This window comes from Anguilla rostrata, chromosome 3 (assembly GCF_018555375.3).
Source record: "Anguilla rostrata isolate EN2019 chromosome 3, ASM1855537v3, whole genome shotgun sequence".
Taxonomy (NCBI): Eukaryota; Metazoa; Chordata; class Actinopteri; order Anguilliformes; family Anguillidae; genus Anguilla; species Anguilla rostrata.
The window spans coordinates 10,629,409-10,653,535 of record NC_057935.1 but is presented as its reverse complement, the minus strand read 5'-3'; the positions used below and the strand labels follow the sequence as shown (position 1 = coordinate 10,653,535).

The following is a 24,127-nucleotide window of genomic DNA, read 5'->3' as shown; positions in this document are numbered from 1 at the left end:
CCACAGATTTTGCTTGTACATGCATGTTTCCAACTCAGATTTCAGGGAAGTATGGAGAAGCTCTCCATCTACAGAGGGTCCCTGCTGGGCTGTGCCACAGCTTGGGGGTTTCAACTAATTGGGGGGAAAATATATATAAATTGGTTTTGACTGGCCTGCATCCAGTTGTGATTAAGTTTCAACTGGCTGAGTTTGTGTTTCCGGCATTGCCTATCCCAGTTGTAAGGTGAACCAGGAGGCTAGCCTAACTGTTTCAATAACTTGTCATTAATAAACGTCCACAGAATGGATGTTACAGCATTTCCTTTTGGAAAAAAAACGCCTCTCTCATTACGCAGTCTGTGGGGTCTTCTTTACCTAAGCATTTGGCCAGCTCAAGCAGAGCCTAAGCACATATTGCACAATTACAGGATTATAATAAATATGCTGAACAAAAATTCATTTGACAAGAAAAGATTTAGCTAACCAGTATAAGATCGCTAATTCATAATTCAATTATAATTAGAATATTATCAGTGTCCACCTGCAACTGGAGATTTAGAAATGACTTGCTGCCCATCTCCCTGAACAGAACATGGTGTGCTGAACACCCGCTGTTATTCCACTCTTAATATGTAAGTCACAGGAATAGTTTGTGGTCTGGTAAAAAATGTATTGTGCGTGAAACTAAGTTAAATTACTATAATTGTTTATTTTATTTATCTATGAAAATAATAATTTTTTTGAATGCTTAGGAGTTTGGCCTTTTCTGACATGTCAGTGACTATGGGACACTTTTCTCTCCTTGCCCTCCTGGTTTAAGTGGCAGACCGAGCTTGTTGTTCAAGTGTGTTTGTTTCTCAGCACTGGCTGTTATGCATAGATTGTCTTGCATAAATTCCGGCCCACTTATTAAATAAGGCTATCAGAAATAGAACAGCAAGTCCTCCAAATAATTGTTTAGGCTTTAGATTCTGGATCTGCCTAGTTTGCATATAACAGTGCAAGTACTTTTAATCTCCAAACGTAGGCATATTGTGAAACTTTTAGAAACGTTTAAAACAGTTATATCTAACTGCTTAATAAAATGTGTTGCCTAATGTTTGTAAAATTACCCTTGCGGTTTGGATAAAAATATGTTGTGAAAATAATGGTCTTCTGCTGGGGAAAGTTATTTTCAAATGTCATTCCTCAGATCACAGTCTAATAACTAGCGACATATCTGTCGTAATTTGTATCATTCTTTTGTTATACGCAATGGACTGGACGTGTATCAGAACAATGGGCATTTTTGTGGACCCAAGTGACAACGAAAAATGTAAAATCCTGAGTTTTCCTTGCACTGAGCCGAGCAATAGTCTATTTATTCTTTTTGTGTCAGCGTTATTTTTCTAAAGATAATATCTCATCACTCGCATAATCGTTTTCTTTGCTTGATATACTGCTGGTAATAATAATGAGCTCTTTTTTAAATAAAGCCCTATGTACTTGACAGATCAGTATCTTTATTAATGCACAAACGACTCTTTATTAGCAATAGAAGATGTTCCATGGAGGCAAACAGTTAGCCTTGTAAAATACCAAAGCCTAGCTTCATGCTGAACCGCTCCAGTAGAAAATAACCTTGCACCCAAAACACTTTTAATAGACCCGCTGTATACCATTGGCCAGTCTGGAGAAGGAAAAAAAAAGTTGTCAGGTTTTTCCTTTTTTCTAGAACCCGGACTATATTTCACTGATGAGATTACAATGCGGCTGTAAGGAATATCAGTGCTATACAGTTTGTGTGTTAAGTGCCTTTGGCTACTTTTGCTTGGAGGGAAGCAGGTGTCCGAAATGACACCGTTTGCTTTACTGTGAATTTAAACGTTCGCCTTCATTTCGCAATATCTGGACCCATACGGTTTTTTTTGCGCTTTGGTCACATTTTGCCCAGAACACTTTTTCAACTGGTTTACGCTGAATAAAACAAAAGGGGGTGCGTGCCGTGAATTACAGAGCTCAGATAAAGAAGGTTTATTTACTTGCGAAAGACGAGTGGAGTCTTACGGAAACAAGCCAATAGAAAGTGTAGTCTTGGTGAGTAGCCTTTTCTTAGATCCGTTAACGACTTTTTGCATTTATTTGAAATGTGTCTATAAATATAACAGTATACACCGATACGTGTGATAGAGTGTGCATCTGTCCTAATGACCATGGTAAGTTTCAGGCAACAGTTGTAACTATCGTACACACTGTGGGGTATTTATCTTGGAGTTGCAACTAGCCTACGCTTTACTTTGCGTTTGAAAAAAACGTGCTTTAAAATGTTAATACATGTTATGCTGATACAAAGTAGTAGCCTAGATTAAAGCATCAAACCATTACTAAGGAAATTTTGAAGAAATCTAATCAGGTAGCCTACCTGGTGAGCGATTGAACGAGTAATACCGAATACATTTACGACCGTATTAAGTTACTTTATAGAGGCATTCGCTTTATCTGACAGTTATACCAACTGACTGCTCGATTATGCATGGGGTGAAATAAAATTTGTCTCATAAAATAGGCTGTTGTATTTGTATCCCAGCCCCTGTTACTGCAAGCGCATCTGTGTACCAGCAAATATTATCAATCCGCAAAAAAATTTTTTTTTAAATAAAAATAAAAATATTAAAAAAATTAATAAATGTAATACATTTAAGGTACATATAACATTGCCTCAGTGGACTTCAAAGCTTAAACGTAAATGTTTGTGTTTGTTTTGGAATGCCTCGGAATATGAATGCATGCAATACATGTAGGCCTCCCCTTTTGTCAGTATTAATAATCCTAGGTCATTGTGAAAGTAATGTGTCAATTCAAATTCATGAATCGTGTTTATGTCATTGGAATATAGCGTAAACAGATGGTTTATAATAAACAAAAAGGGGGGTTGTTGGAGGCAACCTAGTTTGGTAATTGAATAATAAGCAGTTTAATGTTGCCGCGTTCCGTGACGATGTGAAAACAGTGCAATGCTTCAGGTTTTAAAATAAGTTTGGTTTAGAAAATGTATTTGCACAGGTTAATTAAACACTGTCGCATCTGACCACAGTTTTTTTTAACTGACTGATATGTATTATTAAACATATTTGTATGGTACCTCCATTGTGCGGGCAGTAGTTAGGTTTGAGGCGTGATAACATTAGATGTTATTGAAACAGCAGTTCCCCACTAGCTGCCTGGCTGGTCGGATTGATGCCTACGATCTGCTGGAAACGCAGTTGGTTAAATGTGAACTCTGTGGTTTTTGAAAGAGGGCTAGTGCATGAAGGTATGCCTCATTGGCTGCCAAGATGCTAAAATAAATGAGGACTTGGATGGAACGGTTACGAATGAACCTCTCCAGAACCAGGCCGTCCTGTCCTACAATTCGCTCATCTGCAGGGAAAGTATTGTATTTATTGCACGCAACCACTTAAATTTTATGTTGCAGTTAAGAGTTATGGTCATAGCACTGGATTCAGATTAGGTGAGGGTTTGAATCCAAGGTGAGAATTGCTGTTTCGTATTTGAGCATGGTACACTGAAGTATAGCCAAAGTATGTAGGCCTGTAGAAAACGGGTAATGATAAAGCAAGGGTTTGCTGTCTGCATTTCCCCCTCTACCTGTCCAACATCCTCCATGTCTTCTTGCATGAGCCGGATCTGTTCTTCCCAGAGACGTGGTTGGCCCAGGTCCTCCTACCACAATGCTTTGCTTCCGTCCTGCTGAACCTAATCCTATATGTTATTGTTATTGTGCCTCTGAGAGATGGAGTCAGGTTATGATTGACAGTGTTGTGATTTGGAATTTCTGCTGGAGCTCCCAAACCACAATGCAAAAAAACTGGAAAAGCTGACAGCAATTTGCACAGTACGTTGAGCAATCTACATCTTTTTGAACGCCAGTCCAAGTGCCTCACAGTGCTTTCATTTGAACTCAAAAATAGAACGCTTACAAAAATGTGAATACCAGATATTAGTTTTGTGCATCAACGTTTTCCTGGGATAGAACTGCCTTCCCTAAAAGTGGAAAATATTCTAAGAATGATGTTGGCCTGGCATGCTTTATTTGAGAATTGCGTGTATAAAGGGTTTTCTGTGTATGGTCTTTTGTTCAGATTTATTTGACGCATATATTTGTTTCTTGTGACATTGTTGCCTGTAACTGGATATTTATTAAACCAAAGCACTGCATTTTCCAATATTTTTATTTAATAACTGATTATGAAAAATGAAAGAAAAAAGTATGATTTAAGCTGAGGCTTGAGAAAGAAAATGTAGTGTTCTCTCTCTGCTTTAAGACCAAATTGGAGTATTAATCAGCCTTTCAAATGAGAAAAAACTTGTAATTTTTCATTTGAGGGAAAGATTTTAAATGTCATTCTGATTAAGTCCTGTGGCATGAATCATTTTTTTCTGTAATTACGTCTTTATGTTTCTTAAGACTTTTAAAGAAACTCTAGATTCAAGTGTTCTCAGCCCTGACTTTTAAGGTGATTAAAAGGGGGGAACAGAGTGTTTTTTTCCCCCCCGCCCCAGTCTCACAGAAACCCCGGGACCCACTTGGTGGAGCAGGTGTCTGGTCCACTGGCACTATGACAACGCACTCAAGGTTTGAAGACCTGCACCTCCCACTGCTGTGCATTGTCCTGCTGGGCACAATTGAAGGAGTACGCTCAGTCTCCCTGAAGCGTGAGTTACCCACCTCCAAACCTGCTGTGCTGATATCCCCAAACCTGCCCCCCTCCCTCCCTCCTTTGTGAACTGTTAACCTGAGCTTTTGAAAATACCTGGCTTGGTAATCATGACTCCATTTGAAGTTGGATTGCATCCTGCGTTTTCAGATAGTTTATGTGATGTTTGCTATTTTCTGACGCTCCCTGGACGGCTCCCTGGGGCAGCGGTGTAGTAAAATTGTTAGGCAACTGTGCTTGTAACTCAAAGGTTGCAGGTTCATTTTCCAGCTGGGTCGCTGCTATTGTGCTCTTGGGCCAAGGTGCTTAGCCTGAATTGCTTCAGTAAAATATCCTGCTGCAAAAATAGATTGTGTTAAAAACGCTAATCTAAATGTCGCTTCCAGACAAGACAGTCTACTAAATTCCAACGTGTGTATAATGTAACTGAACGGTCAGTAAGGATCTTCATGATAGCAATAGCAAAATACTTCTGTTCAAGGACAATTAGTGAGCTTCTCCTGGGTCCAGTGTGGAAACAATACCATTGCCCTTGCTGTGTATATAGTGTAGAGGGGCCAAAAGAAACAGCCCACGAGTTTGCAGTGGAAGTGATAACTGAGAGGGTCTGGAGTGTGGCTAGGCAGCGTGACGGGGGCCGTGATGCCAAGACACACAGCGACACACTCCGTGACTGCGGAGAGAACAGCGGGCTGTAGTGTGCTCTAACCCGACATCTAACCCGCTCTTACTCTCTCCGCACAGAGTCCGACTCCTTCTGCGTGTTCCAGGAGAAGAAGTACAAAGTGGGCGAGAGGTGGCATCCGTACCTGGAGCCCTACGGATACGTTTACTGCATCAATTGCCTTTGCTCTGAGGTATGAAGTGAACAGAGTTTTCAACTGTCAGTCTGTGACTGTCCTATCCTGTCGTTATCGTTCTCAGGGTATAAAAATGACCAAAAGCTAAGTCGGTGCACAGATGCTGCCTTTTTTGTTTCCAAGGTGCTTTTTGTGACGACCTATCACCTCCATTCATAGGATAAAGCTAACAGGGCTTGATTTAGCATTACGTATAACCACTCATCTACAAAAAATAAAGTGGACCCAAACTGTTTAGATAAACATGCAAGTGTTCCATTTTAAACCAAACATGGTGTACAATTTGAAACCAAATTAAGGTGCAATGGCTGCCTTTTTTAGTACGGTGCTTTCTGAAGGCTAAGGTTCATGCTGAGTGTCTTTGGCAGAGCGGCAGTGTGTTGTGTAACCGGGTGAAGTGCCCCCCCCTGCCATGTTCCAGTCCTGTGCCAGTTCCACAGCAGTGCTGCCACCGATGCCCAGGTAAGACTCTCACTGCCCCTGTCTCTAGCCTGAGCTTTTAGCATGTCACTGGCTTTCATTCAGTAGCATCTCTTACAGCACCGTAAACACACCTCTGTGTCTGGCCCGTGCTTTTGTGTTCCCAGTCTTTTAGCTTTGGGTTGTAGCTGAAACATACCGAATGTCTCCGCCGTATGCTGCAGTGGTGGTGGGACTTTCCAGTCGCCAAGGACCGGTTTATATTCATTTATATTTATATTATAGCCATTCACACGCACACATTTAATTCTAAACAAAATACACGTTTTCTAATGACAATGTGTTCCTTATCAAAGCTGGAACTTGCCTGGAAACTTCTGCAAATGTATGCACACTGCAGACACTATTTATGAACATTTTGTTATGGCTAGATATCAGCCCTGCAGGGGCGGCATAATGAATGTGTTTCACCTTGATGTTAAGTGTTTTATTGTGTGTGCGCTTACACGTGTATGCACTGGTTAAAATGTTTTTTTGTTTTTTTTTGTCATTCCTACTTCTTGCACGACTGACGTAAGCAGAGTGCAGGCACCAAATCAATGGTCTTACATCATAAGAGCAGGACAGTCTCAGACTGAAATCCCCTCTTGGCTCGGCTTCACCCTGGGGAACTACCAGCCAGAGTTACCTCTGAGCAGTCAGCCTCCCATACCAGGCTGTGTGGAAGGTCACAGTGAAGCCCAGTTTTCAACAAGCAGTTTTTTTTAACAAGCTTCTGGTTTGGCTTTTTGCAGGATATGCTTGCCATAATGTCTGTTTGAAATGCAAAATGTTTATATACTTTTTTTACACCCGAAACACACTTACTTGCAGTTGTTGGTTTAAAAGCATTTTGCAGTATTACTCAGTGTTAGAGGGAATGTGTTCCAGTTCAGTGCTCAGTGAAAAATGTATTAGGCTGTTGGCAGGCGTAGAATTTTTCAATCCCTGAAGATAATTTACTGGAGACTGGTCTGTCTGAAGGAGCAGTATATTGATGTTTGGTCTAGTAAGACGTATGATTGATCACCCCATGCACTCTTATAAACAAAATTGGAGCTTCTTTTGTCCAAAATCAGATTAAGCCATTTGTTTTGAATTTCTGTGTGTCCTGGGAACTTGGATATAACCAAAGGTTATTATTTATTTTTATTTTTTTTGACTACCTTTGGGTTACTTATTTCTATCTCTGATCCAGAAAAAAATCTGCTTATTTTGTTTTGACTGTGAGACCATGTTGGCACACTTACGCAAACACATAATTTGAAGGGAAACCTTCCGCATGTGAATTTTGTGCATATTAAACGTGTCCAAGCACACAGTGTAAAGCCGTTTAGGATGTAAAGCCATTTCCAGAAATTGGTTCGTAATGTGACTGTTTTGTACCATTTGATCTGTGTGAGTGGAAGCACCCACAGAAATAACTAATTTAGTGGTAATTCTGTTCAGTTCCATGCCTGATAAATGAAGCCCTGTATTCTCGTACAGATTAACAGGGAATTGTATGGTTTGTCTTAGGTGTTAGAATCTTTATCAGTTCCTCAACTGCGTAAGCTAAATTCGCTAATGACCTTAAATAATTACAGTTACTGTATGCCAAACAGAACCGATCACTCTTATCAAAACATATTTATGGAAGTTGTTTCACGTTTGGTCATTTGGTCTTGCCAGTCATCTTGTCTGTCTGCCTCTACTGTAGTAATTAAGTCATTTAAATTACTTGTTGGTGATGCTGATACAATAGATAGATCCAGATATTGGGTTAACCTTCCTGTGAACAGTTCAGAATGACTGCATAGCTGAGATATACAGATGCACTGTCTCATATAATGAAACACTTCATAACAGTCTTACCCAGTAAATCACTATCTGTGCCAGTCACTTTCCACCTTTCCAAACTGAAATGCGTACTTACTTGAGTTATTGTGTTTGAAGTACCTGTTATGACATTGTGCAGTGAAGCTCATGTTACATAACACGGCACAACATAACATAGCATGATGACGAGAACAGGCCATTTAGCGTAACAATGCTCACCATTTTCCTGACTAAATTGTACCTGGTGCTCTGATTGCCTACAGACTAGATAGTATCTAACACCATATCAAGCCTGGTCTTGAAAATCCCCCGAGTTTCTGCCTCTGCTACGTGACCTGGCAGGCTATTCCACACATTGACCACAAATTCTTCCTGATGTCTGCACGGAATTTACCTTTTGCTAATTTCCTTTTATGTCCCCTCATTCTGCTAACAGAACTCAACCTGAAGAATCTCTCGTAGTTTGCTTTGTGATTCATGTTGACGTAAGGTGCCTTACGTTTTCGGACCCGTCTCTGCCTGTTCCCTCAGAGGTGTCCCCGTCTCCTCTGTTGGCGCGGGTGGGGGGAAAGCCCTGTAACTACAGCGGTTTGCAGTACCAGCACGGGGAGGTGTTTGTGGCAGAGGGACTCTTCCCCAATCGTCAAGTCAACCAGTGCTCCCAGTGCAGCTGCTCTGTGAGTACGCGTGTTTGGAGGGCTAAGCTGCCCTCCTGTTTGGAGTTGGGGTTGTGATCTGAGTGTTTGTGCATAATTGTGAGGGTGGCGTGGGGCTTCGTTTCAGGAAGGGAACGTGTACTGCAGACTGCGCACCTGTCCCAAGCTCACCTGTCCCTTTCCCGTCGCTGTCCCAGAGTCCTGCTGTCGGGTTTGTAAAGGTGCAGTATACCGGGGACAATGTTTCCTCAATGGCCTATTTTCAAACATGTCTGGTGAGATTTAATCAAATGCACTCATCCCATAGATTCGATAAAACACATTTTACCACTATATGGGCATGTACAATTCAATCAAAATTTAAACAAAAAATTGAAATGAGTAAAAGGTCTGGCCTGAAAATGGTGGTGTCTGTGCTGAAGGCGGAAGCTCTTTTAAAGTAGAAAGTTGGCCACCACAAAGTTTGATTGATAGAAAATGCTTATCTTGATTGAATTGCATATTCAATATTTTGATTGAATCTCAGGGATTGAGCTTTTCAAGTTAGCATCAGGGATCCAGGAGTGTGTCATGGTATATCAATCAGTTGTGATCACACTAGGATGAATTTCTCACTCTGTCCATGCAGTCAGTCGTGCAGTCAGTAAGATGATAAAAAATTACGCTTTTTGCTCTTGATTTTGCTTTTGATTTTTGTGTGTGTGTGCATGTGTGTGCATCTGTGCCTGTGTGTCTGTACCTGTGTGTGCGTGTGTGTGTGCATTTGTGTGTGTGTGTGTGTCTGCATTTGTGTGGTTGTAGGTGATGGGGAAACGTCATGGGACCCGATGGAAGGCGAGAGCTTTCGGCAGCCAGCTAACAGAGAGGCAGTATGTTGCTCGCCGGACACACACACACACTGGCATCGCTGTTCCTGTGAGATCTGGGCTGCTCTCACGGGTTCCCTGCACTTCTGACGATCAGACGCAGCCTCGATTTCCTCACTCACAAGCTCTTAGTCATGTCTCACACGTGCTGTATGCTAGATTAGCATGTACATACCCACAAGTTACATACCGCACATAAACACAAACACGTGTGCGCACACAACGCAAATGCACCCACTTATTCACATGGTCCCTGCATTGTACACACACGCACACCCATACACGCACTGTTCTCATGGTTTGAACTTTACCCTCCCTACAAAACAAAATATACAAATTTTGTGTGTTTAAAATATGTAATACAGTTCATGTTAGCTTTTTCAAGGATGAAACGGAAAAAGAGATTAAATTCCTGTTTTTCTCTACATTTTTCTATTTTTAAACTGTGTTTGTATGTGCTTCAGTATTTGTGTATATAATTTATGTGCCTCTATTGTTTTACCAATTAGCACCATTTTGCTTGTATAAACTTTATTGTATAGCTTGTATATATAAAACTTCTGGCAAATATGTCAAGTCTCTGTGTCTCCAGTATAGCATTTTGATCTTTGTGGTCCAAAACTCAAGTTAACAATGAGTTATTTGTGGCATATTTCATGCATGAGCATTTTAATAGGCTGCTCTTGGACTGTTACAGTGGGTACATTTTAGAGTTAATGCATTCAGGTTCAAATAGTTTGGTTATAGGATAAAATATGAACAGGCATGAAACTTAATTACATTTGTATGGATTTTCTGCATTTTAATGGGAAGATTGACAAAAAAATCTTTCTCTGGTTGGCGTATTTTGGCAGTGTTCTACTTTTTTTTTGTTGTTGTTGAAAAACATGCAGTGTGAACAAATCATCGACTGCCGCCAGAAATTAAATACAAATGGCAGTTTGACAACACGCAATGCCACACTTTTGGATCAGGCTATACACATTTCCTCTCACATTGAACCACCATTATGTTTGACGAATGATTCAGGAGAAGTGAATTTGAAAATTGAATGACAAAGAAAAGAAACTGCCGGTTTTTTGTGACCCTGTTTCCTCCCTAGCCTCAGGCTCTGTACCCAAGTTTATATTCGTGTGTAATGGTAGGGTCTTTGAATTCTTTCATGGACATGAAATAATTTCTTTACCATCGGATGTTTATTCATTTTCCATTAGAAGAAAGAATGAAAAAAGGGTAGGGAAATGAGGAATACTGAATGCTGCGTCGCCTGAGCTTTCCTCACTAGGGTTTATACAAAAACAGTAATGGTGGCTAGAATTCAGAGGTCGCAGTTTTATCCGACCTCGGTGTTGGATTGCTAGAAGCTTGGAAAAGGTTCTGAAAATGATCTTTGCCCAAATGAATTCTCTCATAGATTCAGTGGAAAAAATGTGATTGCTAATGATCCAGGCCTAAATCTTTTCTTGCTAGCGATAGGAATTTTTGTTTTATCCAATATTTTGAGTGTTACAAATTTGACTCTGTTGACTCAGATCAGTGTCAGGGTTCCGAAACTGTGCACTGTGATCCACTGATGGCTCGAGGGAAAGGGTTTTGGCTGTTCCCAAGATGTTTGTGGACAAAAAGACCTTTCTTTATATATCGGCTACGCAACATTCTGATTGAAATTTGTCCCAGTCAAACTATATGCTCTACCTATGTCCTGCACTAGCAACAGTGCGCATGCTTTTGTTTAGCCATATATTAAATCTATATTTTAACACATGCTGTGCTGTAAGTCAAGGTTATTGTATTTAGTCATTAAATAGATTGTGGACTATGAAGGTTTGGAAATCGCTTAGACAGTTGATGACTCGTTTCTCACACTGAGCGGGGGGAGCTCTCGCTGTGTTCCAGAGACACTCGTACCAGCGCGCGCAGTACGAGCTGCTGTCGGCCCGCTCGCTGTCCAGCCTGCCCCGCGCGCCCAGCTTCCGCCCCAACCGCGGTCTCCTGAGCGACCAGCAGCAGACTGCCGGCACCACCGTCCAGATCCTCATCAACAGCCACAACCAGCACGGCCAGGGTCAGTGCTCAGTGTGTCATCACCACGGTCTTTGAAAATCCTAGAAAGTGCTCGAACTCAGAAAAATAAAATCGAGAGTTTAAATTTCTTGACATTTCACAGAATTGCTTGGATCTCGAGAAGCTTCATGTTTACATTTGAGCCAAATCTTGCCTTTAGAAACTGATCCTGCATCATAGTCGATACTGTAAGAAAAAATGCTCTGAAATCATTGATCTTGGGACGGTATTCAATTTCTTGGATATTGAGGCATATTTTCCAATTGGGTTATTGTTGTTCAATCACTCTCGGGTTAAGACTGCTATTCAGGAGTAGGGGCACCATGAAAGAACCTGAACATTCCTTCATTTGGCAGCACAGCTCAGACATTGCACCCCTAGCTGTCCTGTCTGTTTTTTTCTTGCAGTGTGTGTGTCCAATGGGAAGACCTACTCCCACGGTGAGTCCTGGCACCCCGTCCTGCGCTCCTTCGGTGTGATGGAGTGCGTCCTCTGCACCTGCAACGTCACCCGCCAGGAGTGCCGGAAGATCCACTGCCCGGACGTCTACCCCTGCAAGCACCCACAGAAGATTGACGGCAAGTGCTGCAAGGTTTGTCAAGGTACATTCCTTCTTATGTGTCCATAAACACACAACTCTGTGCCTGGGGAAACAGGAAATGTACATAAAGCGTGGAAACTTCAACTCCCAGCTTCCCTCTTTTTAATTTCAGGCATACGCACAGCTGTTCCTCCATCAATGTCATTTTGTCCACCCAAGGAGAGTGTCCTCGTGTAATTGTTGAGGCTTGTATACATACGTGATTTATTGAGACCTCACGGTCAGTTTGCTCACCGTTTGCTTATTTAATATGCCGACCAAGAAGAGGTTGGACTGGTTAATGCACAGTGTCCCCTGGCAATTCAGCTGCAGTGGAACAGACGCTTTTTCTACATTTTCCTAGAGGATTTGAAGGAGAACTGAGCTCACTTGGCCACCTTTCAAAAAATAAGCGAATAAAAATATTTTATTAGGAGCACAGGCCACGCTAGACCCATCTAGACTCGCCGTCTGCTTTAATGGAATGAAACGAGACAAAGCACATACGGTACACGCGTGCTGCTTTATACGAAAACGCGGACGTACAAAACAAGGAGCGTGTCGAGATAGTGCTATTTGCTGTCTCCAGCCACCGCTGAAAACCTCACCGTTAAGCCCCTGTGACGGGAGAGGTTTGTGAATCTGGTTTATTGTCTGAAGCTGGAGCCGTGCCTAGGAGCCCGATCCAAGTCGGTTTTACTGCGGCCCCGGCTGCAACTCGCAAACAGCCGACCAAGCCACGTAACGTCACGCTTCGCTGCCCAGTTTCACAACTTAAATCGCTGCAGTGAAACGAGATACCACGGAAAATATGACAGTCACGTATTTATTTAACCTGCTTGTGTAATAGACGGCTGGCATCGCAAAAAGGTTTGCGGTGCAAATTATTAAGCAAAACGGATTATTTAGCTTTCGTTCGGAATTCAAACAATCCCTCTAAATGGCCTGGTTAAAACGTGTGTTGCTCTGCCATTTTGGCTATCTAGGTTTAGTGCCACAAGCATTCCAAATGTTAACAAAAATTGTCTGTCTCTGAAATTGCAACCTCTATGTTGTAAGTCCAGGTACTTCAGTTTAATTCATTTTTATTGTCTTGGGTTTTATCGGTTCAGTTCAGTTCAGTTCTGTCTTATTTGTATAGTGCTTTTTACAGAGAGACAAAGAATCACAAAGACACTTTACAAAGAAAGAGGAAATAGGTGATGTGTTTTTATTTTTTTTTTGTTTTTTTTCTGTTACAAACTTATTGAAATAATGGAGGGAAGGTTCGGTTTTTTTTCCGATGACAGAGTAGGAGTGATGGTCCAAATAACAGCTGAAGCATTTGTTCGCTTCAGCAATTGATGTGATGATTGATTACCGGTTTGTATACACAGACTAAATGTTTTCCAAGGGCTGCATGTACATCTGTACTTCCAGCTGTATAAATTTGGAGTAAGCTGGATTCTGCATAGTCTGTATATATTCTTGGGCGTCAGACTCCATACATTGTCTCCACAGTGGAGGAGCTGGCATTGAGCAAGGAAGGGAGTAAGGAGTACTTCTGCGGAGAGGAGACGCTTCCTGTGTACCAGGCACTGCCTTCTGGGGACGGGGCCAGCATCAGGACCATCGCCCTGGAGACGGAGCAGCCCCCCGAAGTCGAGCTGCACATCTGGACCATTGACAAAGGTAAACCCCAAGAATAACTCTTGTGTGTGCAACTGGAGGTTACTTCAGCCATACTGATACTGAAAACCACTAAAGGAAGATGAGTTACTGTAGTTTCCAGTTAAACTTCAAAGAAGCGCCTGACAATTGGTTTGCGGGAACACAGCCTTTGATAGGGGAAATAAATTGGCTAGCATGGTCTTAAAAGAGAAATAACAGACTAATTGAAGTGGCCTGTGCTTCTGTTATCAAACATGTTTTTTTGACCCAAATTTGAATCCTTCTGCTTCCTGCATTGTGAGGGAGGAGCATGCAAGTATACAGTCTGCTGCCGTGCAGTTATACATTCATGCCGATTTTATGGATAAGTCGCCAGGCTCCACACCGAAGCAGCTGCTGAAACAAAATATAGGGGCGCAAATAAATTAGCTTTACAAAGTCATAAAAGAGAGGGGGAGTGCAGGAGTGGAGGGAGCGTAAGGGTGGCAATCCATTTCACACTGGCGCTTGACAGATTGATGATGGGCACGGCTTGTTTTCTTTTTCTCTCTCTCTCTCTGTCTGCCCTCTGTGGAATTCCTCACCTGTCTTTTCAAGAGGTCTTGGCATCACAGCACCACGCACATTTCCACTGTACAGATAGCCCGCACACTGCCCTCTGAGTCAACCACGAAAAAGGAAGGCCTAATGTACATGTTCTGATGCAGTCAAGAGTGACATTCCGCCATGGAGTATTAGTGATTCAGGCTGTAGGCTTGGACAAGATTCTCTGAAATAAACAAACTGACTGATTTTTTGAGATATAGCAGATTGAAATGTAGTGATCATGAAAAAAAGTATGTGCATTTAGGTTCATTTATTGTCCTCTTTCTGGCAACTTCCACTGTTTCTTAACTTGTAGTTGTAAACCAAGGCTCTGAAACTCCCTAAAGCCATGTACGAGCAATAATGGAACTTGCAAGTAATGTTTTTAAAACCGTTTTTTAACACCGCCAAATTTCTGTATGCAGGTGTGCTGCAGAACTTCCGTATTGAGAAGATCCCTAAGAAGGACTTCCGGAAACGCAGCGACTTCAAGCCACTGACTCGGACGACACAGAGTACGTATCCCAGCACTTCCATGTCTGCGCATCTTTCACAGTCTGAACAGGAAGTGCTGTTGACACTGAAATTTTGCTGGCAGGGACCAATAATGGCCCCCCGTGAATCTGTAACCAGACAGGAAATCATTGACAAAATTTAAATACTTGGCATTTATCGTAAACCGTATATTTATTGTTGTGACGATAGGCTGAGATAAGCTGTCAGACCTGTTTTTTTTTCTGCAAACGTGCGTGTCATCAAAAGAATAAATGTACATTTTAGGATAAATAGGAAGTATTTTGTGTTTATCCTAAAATTTATTTTTATTTTAACCACAGGCCATGATTAGCTGACAGTCCTGTTTTTTTTCTGCACTCTGCATGCCTGATGGGTTATGGTAATGCGTGTGTGGTTTCTGGCGACAGGCCGGTGGAAGATCTTCCGCGAAGGAGAGACCCAGATCAGTCAGATGTGCGCCAGCAGGCTGTGCCGGACCGAGCTGGAGGACCTGGTGCGGGTTCTGTTCCTGGACAAGCCCGAGAAAAACCACTGCTGAAGAGGAAGGACTGGGACTGGGAAGGCTGGGCTGTGCGTGTGGAGGATGGGGGTCGAGGGTCGGGGGGTGGAGCTTAGCTCTTTATTTTTAATATGCTATTACTACACTAGAACTTCTGACACAAACTCTGTGGAAATGGGGGTCAGTCAGAATTCAAGAATTTTGAATCCTTTATCGAGTGCAATGCTAATTTAACTGTAGCCTCATATTTTAAACAGGCTTCTCTCATTTTGTAGCTATGAAACTTATTTAGGTTAATAACCAACAATCAGACAAGAAAGAAAGAAGGCTCTCATTAGAATTCAGATTAATTTTTTGATTAGCCCTGTCAGCTTTCCAGCTTTTTTCCTGCTATCTTTGGCCTCTTTTAGAAATCGATTTAGTTCTAGCCCTTGTATCAAACTCTGGTGTCTTTCTCACTTTGAATTCTAAGCAGTAGTGCTAAGATTTTCCCTGTAAGAAGAAAAGGCAGGGCTCCGATCTTCGTTGAAGAAGACAAGTTTATTTCCAGTAATGGCACTCTGGGTTCAGCAGGGTTAATCTGAACTATGATGTAAGAACTGAAAGGCTTTAAATACATCTTCTCAGTCAGTCTCCAGAGACGGGAAAACATAAATGTATATTCCAACTACTATGATTGATTTAAGGAAACCAGTGTCTGGCTTCCCTAAATCAGTCAGTGTGCCAGTCGGCAGGGGGTGTGATGGTGCTGCTTCCAGAGGTCTAGCCAGGAAACAGTCTTTTGAGCCATTAATCAAGTCTCCTCGGTTGGAATAGTTCTCGATCGCTCGCTCCCAGTCACTGTTATATAATTCATTGCTACGCTCAGTAGTAGCGATGCCACTTTCTTGTAGTTATGGAAAATGTCCTGAAACTATCTGGGCAGCAAACGTGGGTGATTGACAGATGTTTGAGACTTGAATGGTAGCAGGACAATCCTAAAATCTTACATCCCCTTTTCAAATTTTGATATAATTTTGATACTGTTCTATATTTTTATATGGAACGACTCATTTACCATTTGATGCTTGCGTGTTTTGCATCAGTGATAATTATAGAGACAGTCAGCAAAAACATGCCGTTTCCTCCCGTTAGGTTCATGCCCTGTTTGGTTGAATGATCTGTCCACAATTCTGAGGTTCAACTGTATTTCCTTTGATAGGATGGCCCGAGGCCTAACCTGGGCAAGAGAAAGGTTCCTTGGGTTCATTGTATGGAAGGGGCAAATGATGACTGAGAAAAAGGATTATGCTCAATGCTGGAATGTAATTCATATTTGTGTTATGAGATAGGCTCTTTGTTCCAGAGCTGGCCACGCTTGTCATTGCTGAATCAGTGCTGATACTCAGGCAAGGGTCTCCTTTTACACCTGCTGTCTTTTCTGTCTCTCCACTTTGTTTCTCATGACTCTGCTCAGAAGACAAGGCACTGTTTATTCCATATTTCTGAGGATCTTACTAAATGCATGGTTCAATACTCAACCCACAGTTTAATACTCAACCAACTGTTTAATACTCAACCCTGCTCAGAGCTAAGAACGATTGAACTCTAATGTAAATTCTAATATTCATTACTGTGTCATGATTATTCAAACCAATCATTGACGTCAGTTAGCCATTTAAAGTCTTTTTCAGTTGAGCTGGCCTAGGAAAAATAAATACTGTCCATACCTAAGACTGAAATGGGGAGCTGACGGTGAAAGAAAAGTGCTTGAACAATTTGCCTTTCACGTGCTGATCAAAATGGAGTGTGTCAGACACACGTGTCTGTCATTTATTTCATACCGTAACCATGACAGTGGAAGCATCCTATTTAGCTGCTTGGAAGCACTGTAATGTAACAGGCTAATGCAATCTCTTACTGTATACGATCTTTCCTGTTTGCCTTCGACATGTCTTGTATCATCATGCTCTTTTTTTGTAGTTGTATTTAAAGCTGCATATTAATAACTGCAAATGTATGGAGAGAGGCCGGTTGAGATATAAATAAGATGATGATGCAGTCAAATTGACTGTATCAATAAAGTTTTTTGACCATGTGTGTAATTTTGTTGAAAGTTCAACATTGAGGAAGCACAATAGTATCTGCCTGTATTCTGTTTTTGGTATCATGCTATATGCTGTGCTGACTGCTTACTTTAGTGATGATTCACATTTTATCATTTTCACTTGTAAGCCATGTGGACTGTTGCTGTGGTCACACTCTTGTTTGATTTCATGGGTTACTCCCATAAAACAAATAAATAAATGTCTTGATATGTTGTTAAAAACACATTTTCATTATTACCGAGGAGGAATGTTTTCACCAATCAGCTGGACGTTTAAAAATGGCCTTTCCAAAAATCTGTCTCAAAGATTAACATTTGTTTTAAACTAAAAGCAGCGTTCACAGTGTGCTAAGTTTTCTTTTTCTTCCCTAATTGGAAACACCCCAAATGGAAGATGTTATAAACAAATAACAATGCCACTCTAAATTCTTTTGTGATGTCATTATCATATCTTTCAAATTATGGCTTATACTGTGATCAAGAATTCTCTTTGCATGTTTAAACGGTCTGTCATGCAATGTACTGACATCTTGGATAAAAAGACCAATGCCTTAGTTTAAGAGAAACAAGCAAAGGGCCTGAGAATCAGGTCGATAATCTTCCCCTTCCAATCGATGCATTCCCATCCATTCTTATTCTTATTATTATTATTATTATTATTTTATTTTATTTTTTTTGTACTGGGGTTGACAGACGGCCTTGATGTGCTAAACCTCATTTCTGGTGTTGGATCTGAGATGAAGGGCTCGAAAGTATGCAGGCTGTGAATAAATCCTGGGCGATGACAACTCGCAGTCTTCATGAAAGCATTACGCACTGTAAGACCAAACAAAAGCAAGACCCAAAATGTATGTCGGGCTGTTGTCAGGTGTGTGTGTGTGTGCTTGCTACGATGATGCTGCATGTGTTGAAAGGGGCTTGCTGATTCTGAAGTATCTGTGTCATGCTAAGGAGCAAGAACCATCCTTTGTGAAAAAGTATTTATCTTCTAATTAAAGCTTTATATCCTTGTCATGAAGTATTTATTTTGAAATGACAGCTTTCTTTATTCGTAGCAACCTTCATGGAATGCATGTTGGCATACTTAAAATTAAGGATGTTTTAAATTTTTTTCCTAAGGAAATTAGATTTTTCTTAGGAAACTTGATACAAGAAATATGTCCACATTTTTTCTTGTTTGATCCTCTCCATTTTTTATTGGGAGTGGCCCTATCCAGCTAGCCCTGCCAGATGATCTCACAAGGACCTTTAAGGGTTGTTGATTTGATTCACAGCAAATAGGTACTGACTAAAGAACAAAAAAATGTAGGTTCATTGTATAACCTTACTGAAGCAGAAGAGAAATGCTCTATGTAACATAGAAGTGGCAGTTTGTTTTCATATACTTGACTGGCCTGTGGAAACCTTAACTTTAATTTATTACTGGGTGTTTACCCTGTTGCTGTCTGATGTTGGTATGCAGTGTAACTGTCGCCGCAGGTAGTACAGGATGAATAATTAAAAAGGAAGATATGTGCAGTGTATCTGTGGCCCTATGTGTTGGTTTGGACTGGAATAATGAAAGTTATGTTCTGCTGCTCTTTAAAAGGCAAACCAGCCACAGGAGGGCTGCTTTGCTGTAACTTGTGTGTGTGTGCGTGTGTGTTTGCGTGCGCGCATGTGGGCATGTATGGCTACAGTTGCGTACATTTTCATGTGCAAACGTCTCGATATGTCTGGTCCATCATTGTTGTTTACATTTGATCTTTCTTATTCTTCTTCCACTGAGATTTATCAAAGGCTCTAAGCCTATTAGATGATTTCCTGAGCCAAGCCACAACACAAGGGCTCAGATGAAGCCCATTATGCAGCTGACACTGGTGATTTGACTGCACCCTGAAAGGCCCATCATGCCTCTGGATTAAGCCTGATGGATAGCAGACACTTGGGCCCTCATGCTTTTGTTGGATGAGTGAGCTGAAGTCTACATTCGTGACATCAAGAGTAATGGAATCCAAAGGGCTTGGCTGGCGGAGACGCTGGGAGAAGGGCCTTGAAAAGACTTGGAAATAGGCTCCTTTTTTAAAAGCCCTACGTGATATGAAGGAAAACAACTCCCCCATTCCCCCTGCTGGAGCCGTCCTGCCTCTCACCATGCTGGTACCTCATCGCTGATCCATCCCAGGAATTGCTTACCTAATCACTCAGACAGTACACTGGGGACACATGCCTTTCCACATCCCTTTATGGGGAAGGGGGGGGGGGGGGGTAGGGGGAGGGAATGTACACTTAAAATACAGTACACAACACAAATGGGCTTAGTCACGATTTTCTGAAAATTATTTCCATAACCTCTATTGGTTTTTCATGTCCCTTGTAATTCAGTACAGTACATTGGTCATGTTGTTCATCTGTAAATATGACAAATACATAGTACACTCTTACAGAAATACAGATGTCCAATTCCAATGTTCACCTTCTCACCATTGAATCATCTACTACCATCATGTGGTTAGTCCTAAAGGTCTGGTAGAACTACATTAAAACATTCAATTTATTGAACTGATGCGTGAGTAGGCCCCATCTGTTAATGCAGCTATGACTCAATGACAACTAAGAAGGTGATATATCACTACAATCAGATTGAAAATTCATCCACATTTTATAATATGATCCAGTGTACCATTGTGGGGAAAAAAACAGCTGTAACTCACAGATTCAGTGTAATGCGAGATAATTCCGTTTGAATGGTCGCAAAGGACCAGTTAAATGAAATCATGTGTTTTTTAATTTATGCTTACATCCATCTTAAGGGATGACATGACAAAGTCCTATAGGAGTATTACAGTCCTCCAAGTGACTAGTAGTACCTCCTACCACTGCCTCTTCGGTTCTTTGGACTTCATTCGTTTAAAACGGGAACAAAACGTTTCTTTTAAAATAAGCTTTGGTTGGACATTACCTGAGGCCTGGCTTCAAACAACATTTGAATTTAACCTTGACTTACAAGTAAATACAAGTCTTTGTTTTTTCTTAAAAGTACATTTTGGTGAATAGTGAACTCTTTTTAATACCTGTAGATCAAAATTAAGAACACACTGAAATCATCTTAAGCATTTTGAAAATTATTTCACTTTACATTTAAGTGGGCTAACAATGATTGATGCTCCACCGATGCAATATTTTGAGTGTCTATACGTGATGTTAGGATGGTTATGCTGGTACGTTAAGACTGTGGAGTGATTAACTAAGTCAATAAAGAGCAATATTTTCTTTGCCCCAATGTTACATGTGCAGAATTCATAGGGGCCTGGTTTCAGAGAGAACATACATGGCTCCGACAGCATCATTTTTACCAGACTTATCACACACTGTTTCACCCTCTAACACATTCTTTTCTTTTACCAGGGATTAGAGTTTATGAAAGATTACCGTTGATGTCCCGCTCACGCTTCAAAAGCATCGTCACTAAAAACGCAGTGTTGTAACCCTTCAGAGTCTAGTGATGGAAGACGGGTGTAGACTAATAATGAGCTGATTTACGCAGGCCTTAAATGACAAAACTGAACAAGATATGCATTATTTAAAAGAAAGATGTGTAACATCAACTCTACTAAGAATTGGTGGAATTGGTCATTATTGGTCATAATCCTATTCAACTTGCTGAAAGGCGAAAATTCTCTACTTTTTTCTGAAGTAGGACATCTATAAAGGCTTTGAGTACTGAACAGTGCACACAAACCAGCTGGAAAAAAAATTCTCAAGAAGTAAGATTATACTGGCAGTGATGTAATATGTTGAGGAGCTCTCTTTCTCTTGTCTATGTCCATGTAGAGAATATTTATCTGACTCCACATATTGTCCCCTTGTTTCTTACATGTTTCTCAGCTGCGATCACTGGAAGTGTAAAGGCAGCTGGCATAAGCCCCTAAGTAAAACATCTTCCTCATTTGAGCCACTTGAATGTCATTTTGCAATCATTGCAGTAGCTGAGATGTCATTTGGCGTCAAGTGACCTTTGTTGATATTTTTTGTTTCCCACCTTCCCCCCCCTCCTCCACTGTCATTGTATGTTGGTGTTGTTGACTGAACGGTAAGAACGTCGGTCATCTAAATCTTCATAGATTGAAATGCATAGACGCATACAGACGTGCAGACAGCTTGGCAATAAAATTATAGCATTGCAGTCAGACAGGGTTGTAAAGCAATAAAAACCTATATATCCTTCTCTTTTTTATATTTTTACAATTCAAAAGACAGCATTTGGAAAAATGTGCGTAAGTGAGCGTTTTTTTTCCTGTGGCAGACTGGACTGAATTTATGCTGAATAATGGTTTTAGAAGTCATAATTTAAAAGATGTTGCATGAATTCTAGCATGGAGAGGGTACTTCCATACAAGGCATGAAACTCAATTGAGCTGTCAGCCAGAGAGAAGCAACAGGTGCGTGTTCCCTGAAATCAGGAGGGATTGAAAGGGGATGATAAACCGAAAAAAGCATGTTTAGGCTTACCTCATCCAGCAGTGGAAAACTCTCTGGAAAAGAACAACATGATTGAAGGATAGGGGGCTAGTTTAGCATCTGGTCCTTTTTATCATCCATTGTACAGCTCTTTACCACTCCCAAATACGCAAATCAGAATCTGCCCAAAGAAGGAATGATTTTTATCCCTTTTTGATTCCCATTTGTCCTTATCAATTTGAGACACATTAGCATGCACATACTCCATATTATGCGCTGCCTTAAGTTCACTTCATAATCCACCAGCTGAGCTGCGTTTATTGTGAATCATTGCATTAAACTATGTCCAATTGTGCTATACCATATGGGACCCCTGGCCACAGTCCACACTGGTGCAGTCAGGGTTCCTCTCCCCCCCGTGGGGCATTTCAGTGCATTGAGAAGGAGAGCTTCAACTGCATGTGTCCTGCAGGAGATGGGAAAATCACACGCACATTTTTTCACTGCTGTCAGTGTCGGCATATCGCGTCCCCTCCTGCGTCTCTAAAATAGCCTGCCTTGTGGTCAGTGTGGTGTCAGACCTCCTCTGCTGTGAACTGTCAGCGGGCTGCCCTGCCCCCCCCCCCCTCCCGTGGCACTCGAGTGCTGAAATGTAGCCAGTGTCCTCCATCAAGATGGCTGTGAATCGCTAATTGAAACTGCCGTGGTGTGCACAATTTCTCAATAAACAGATAAACAGAGGCCACTCCCCAATGTCTGAAACCTACTTATCCTGCACTGTATGTCCCTCTTTGAAAGCCAAAGCTGGTCACTGGTGCTTGTTCTGCCACCTTTTTTTTTTTCTTGGTCCACCGAGGAAGAAGGGATCAAAAGAAAGGGGTGAGAGCCTGGCCAGCAGTTACTCAATTACCGCTCTCACAAAAGTGCTGGTGGAAGGCCTTTGGTTCCGAAGACCGGAGCGGCACTTTAATCATGAGCTGCAAACAAAGAGCCACTGTAATGAGTAATGGAAGGGTGGTTGTCTCCCTCATCATTCCTGAACCAAGGAGGGGGGGGGAGGGGGGCTGGAATATGGAATTATTAAGACTAAACTCAGTATTCTATTTAGTGTGCTTTTAATTAATAGTTCTTATCGCTGCGCTGTGGAAGGAATGGACAGATGTTTCAGTGCACCTAATTAAATTTAAGCATGTTCATAGTACAGAAGGAAGACCCCCTAGCTCGCATAAACAGGACCGCTCTTTTCAACGGTGTGGCATCTGCTTTTTTTTAACGGGCTTAAATGTTCATCCGACCTGTAAGCAGGTATGGACCAACATGCACCGTGATTGTCTGTGGAGTGCAGAGCCAGCCTGCCGGTTCGAGTGCAGAATGCTAATGTGCACCTTATCGACTGCTTGCTCTCTTTAGGTGTCAGGGAAGGCCATCTAAATTTCCCATAGCAGAGGGGAGCCACAGCTTTGAGTCACAGACAGGGAGGGAAGGTAAATCCAAGAGGTGGTGCTTAGAGGTCCTTCACAAATAACTACAAATAATGTGCCACATCCTGCCTGTGTAACCTCCTGGAGCACTCCTCCAGATAGGAACCTGACAGATGGATGCTTCCAAAGCCCTTTAGCTAGCCTGTCCCACAGCACTATATCTTTTCTGTACAATTTGTACGGCCATAAAGTCTGCTGTCTCAGGTTTACATTCATCCACTATGCCTGGCCATACACTCAAGCTAAATGTCAGAGCAACCACCAGGGGGAAAACTATGTCATAGTCTTGGTGGTAGGCTATAATGTATTTTGAAATGCCTGTCACCCTCCCCCCCATCCCACCAATTCTTTCCTTCCTCTCCTCCCTTTTACTATCCCTCCCTAAAAAAATATAAAAAAATACTGAACAAGTAACTCTTTGTCAATAGAATATATTGTGTAAAACATGGGGGATTACTCAGCACTGATAAGTATTTGGAGATTGAGCACTGGAACTTGATGAACCTGACAGTAGCAGCTCAGGTAAAGAATGTAATTAGCATCAGCTGCCACTCTTCTCTTCTACTCACAGGCAGATTCTCATCAACCGTTTCCATGCATGCATTCCGGGCATTTCACCCTCCTAACTGTTCATCATAGTGTGTATGTCTTAACCGTTTCTTGTTCGTATCCATGTAAATGGCGAAGGTGAGGAATAAGATTTAAGAATGTGAAGTTGAGGACATTTTAGCTGTCTTCAAGAATCTAAGAAAATAAGGCAGTGGTTTGGCAAATTCTATGATTGGGTTAAACAACGATAGAATTAATTGCGCACACCAAGTAATTGATACCCAACTAGCTAGCGGCCACCTCCAGGTTGCATTGTACCGTCTGGCTCAGTAACCGTGT

General features: G+C 41.6%; 1 protein-coding gene across 4 annotated transcripts; it reads left to right on the top strand.

Annotated features, from left to right (window-relative positions):
- The first annotated feature begins 426 nt into the window (after positions 1-426).
- LOC135250097 (chordin-like protein 1) lies at positions 427-17,666 on the top strand. Of its 4 annotated transcripts, none has more exons than XM_064326031.1 (12): positions 427-614; positions 4,525-4,677; positions 5,424-5,536; positions 5,908-6,001; positions 8,348-8,493; positions 8,600-8,693; positions 9,274-9,341; positions 11,235-11,403; positions 11,810-12,004; positions 13,483-13,653; positions 14,643-14,732; positions 15,141-17,666. In XM_064326031.1, the coding sequence occupies exons 2-12, from the start codon at positions 4,581-4,583 to the stop codon at positions 15,269-15,271; spliced, it is 1,368 nt and encodes a 455-aa protein (XP_064182101.1). In that variant the 5' UTR covers positions 427-614; positions 4,525-4,580; the 3' UTR covers positions 15,272-17,666. The 4 variants fall into 4 exon arrangements, with proteins under 4 accessions (XP_064182101.1, XP_064182099.1, XP_064182100.1 ...); XM_064326029.1 differs by lacking the exon at positions 427-614 and adding an exon at positions 1,647-2,058; XM_064326030.1 differs by lacking the exon at positions 427-614 and adding an exon at positions 1,647-2,058 and having other exon boundaries at positions 4,500-4,677.
- Positions 17,667-24,127: the final 6,461 nt, after the last annotated feature.

Excerpts from the sequence above, each read along its gene's own strand:
- LOC135250097 (XM_064326031.1), top strand. The coding sequence starts at position 4,581 with ATGACAACGCACTCAAGGTTTGAAGACCTGCACCTCCCACTGCTGTGC. Across the intron at positions 4,678-5,423 it reads ACGCTCAGTCTCCCTGAAGC|AGTCCGACTCCTTCTGCGTG; the intron begins GTGAGTTACCCA and ends CTCTCCGCACAG. Across the intron at positions 9,342-11,234 it reads AGCCAGCTAACAGAGAGGCA|AGACACTCGTACCAGCGCGC; the intron begins GTATGTTGCTCG and ends GCTGTGTTCCAG.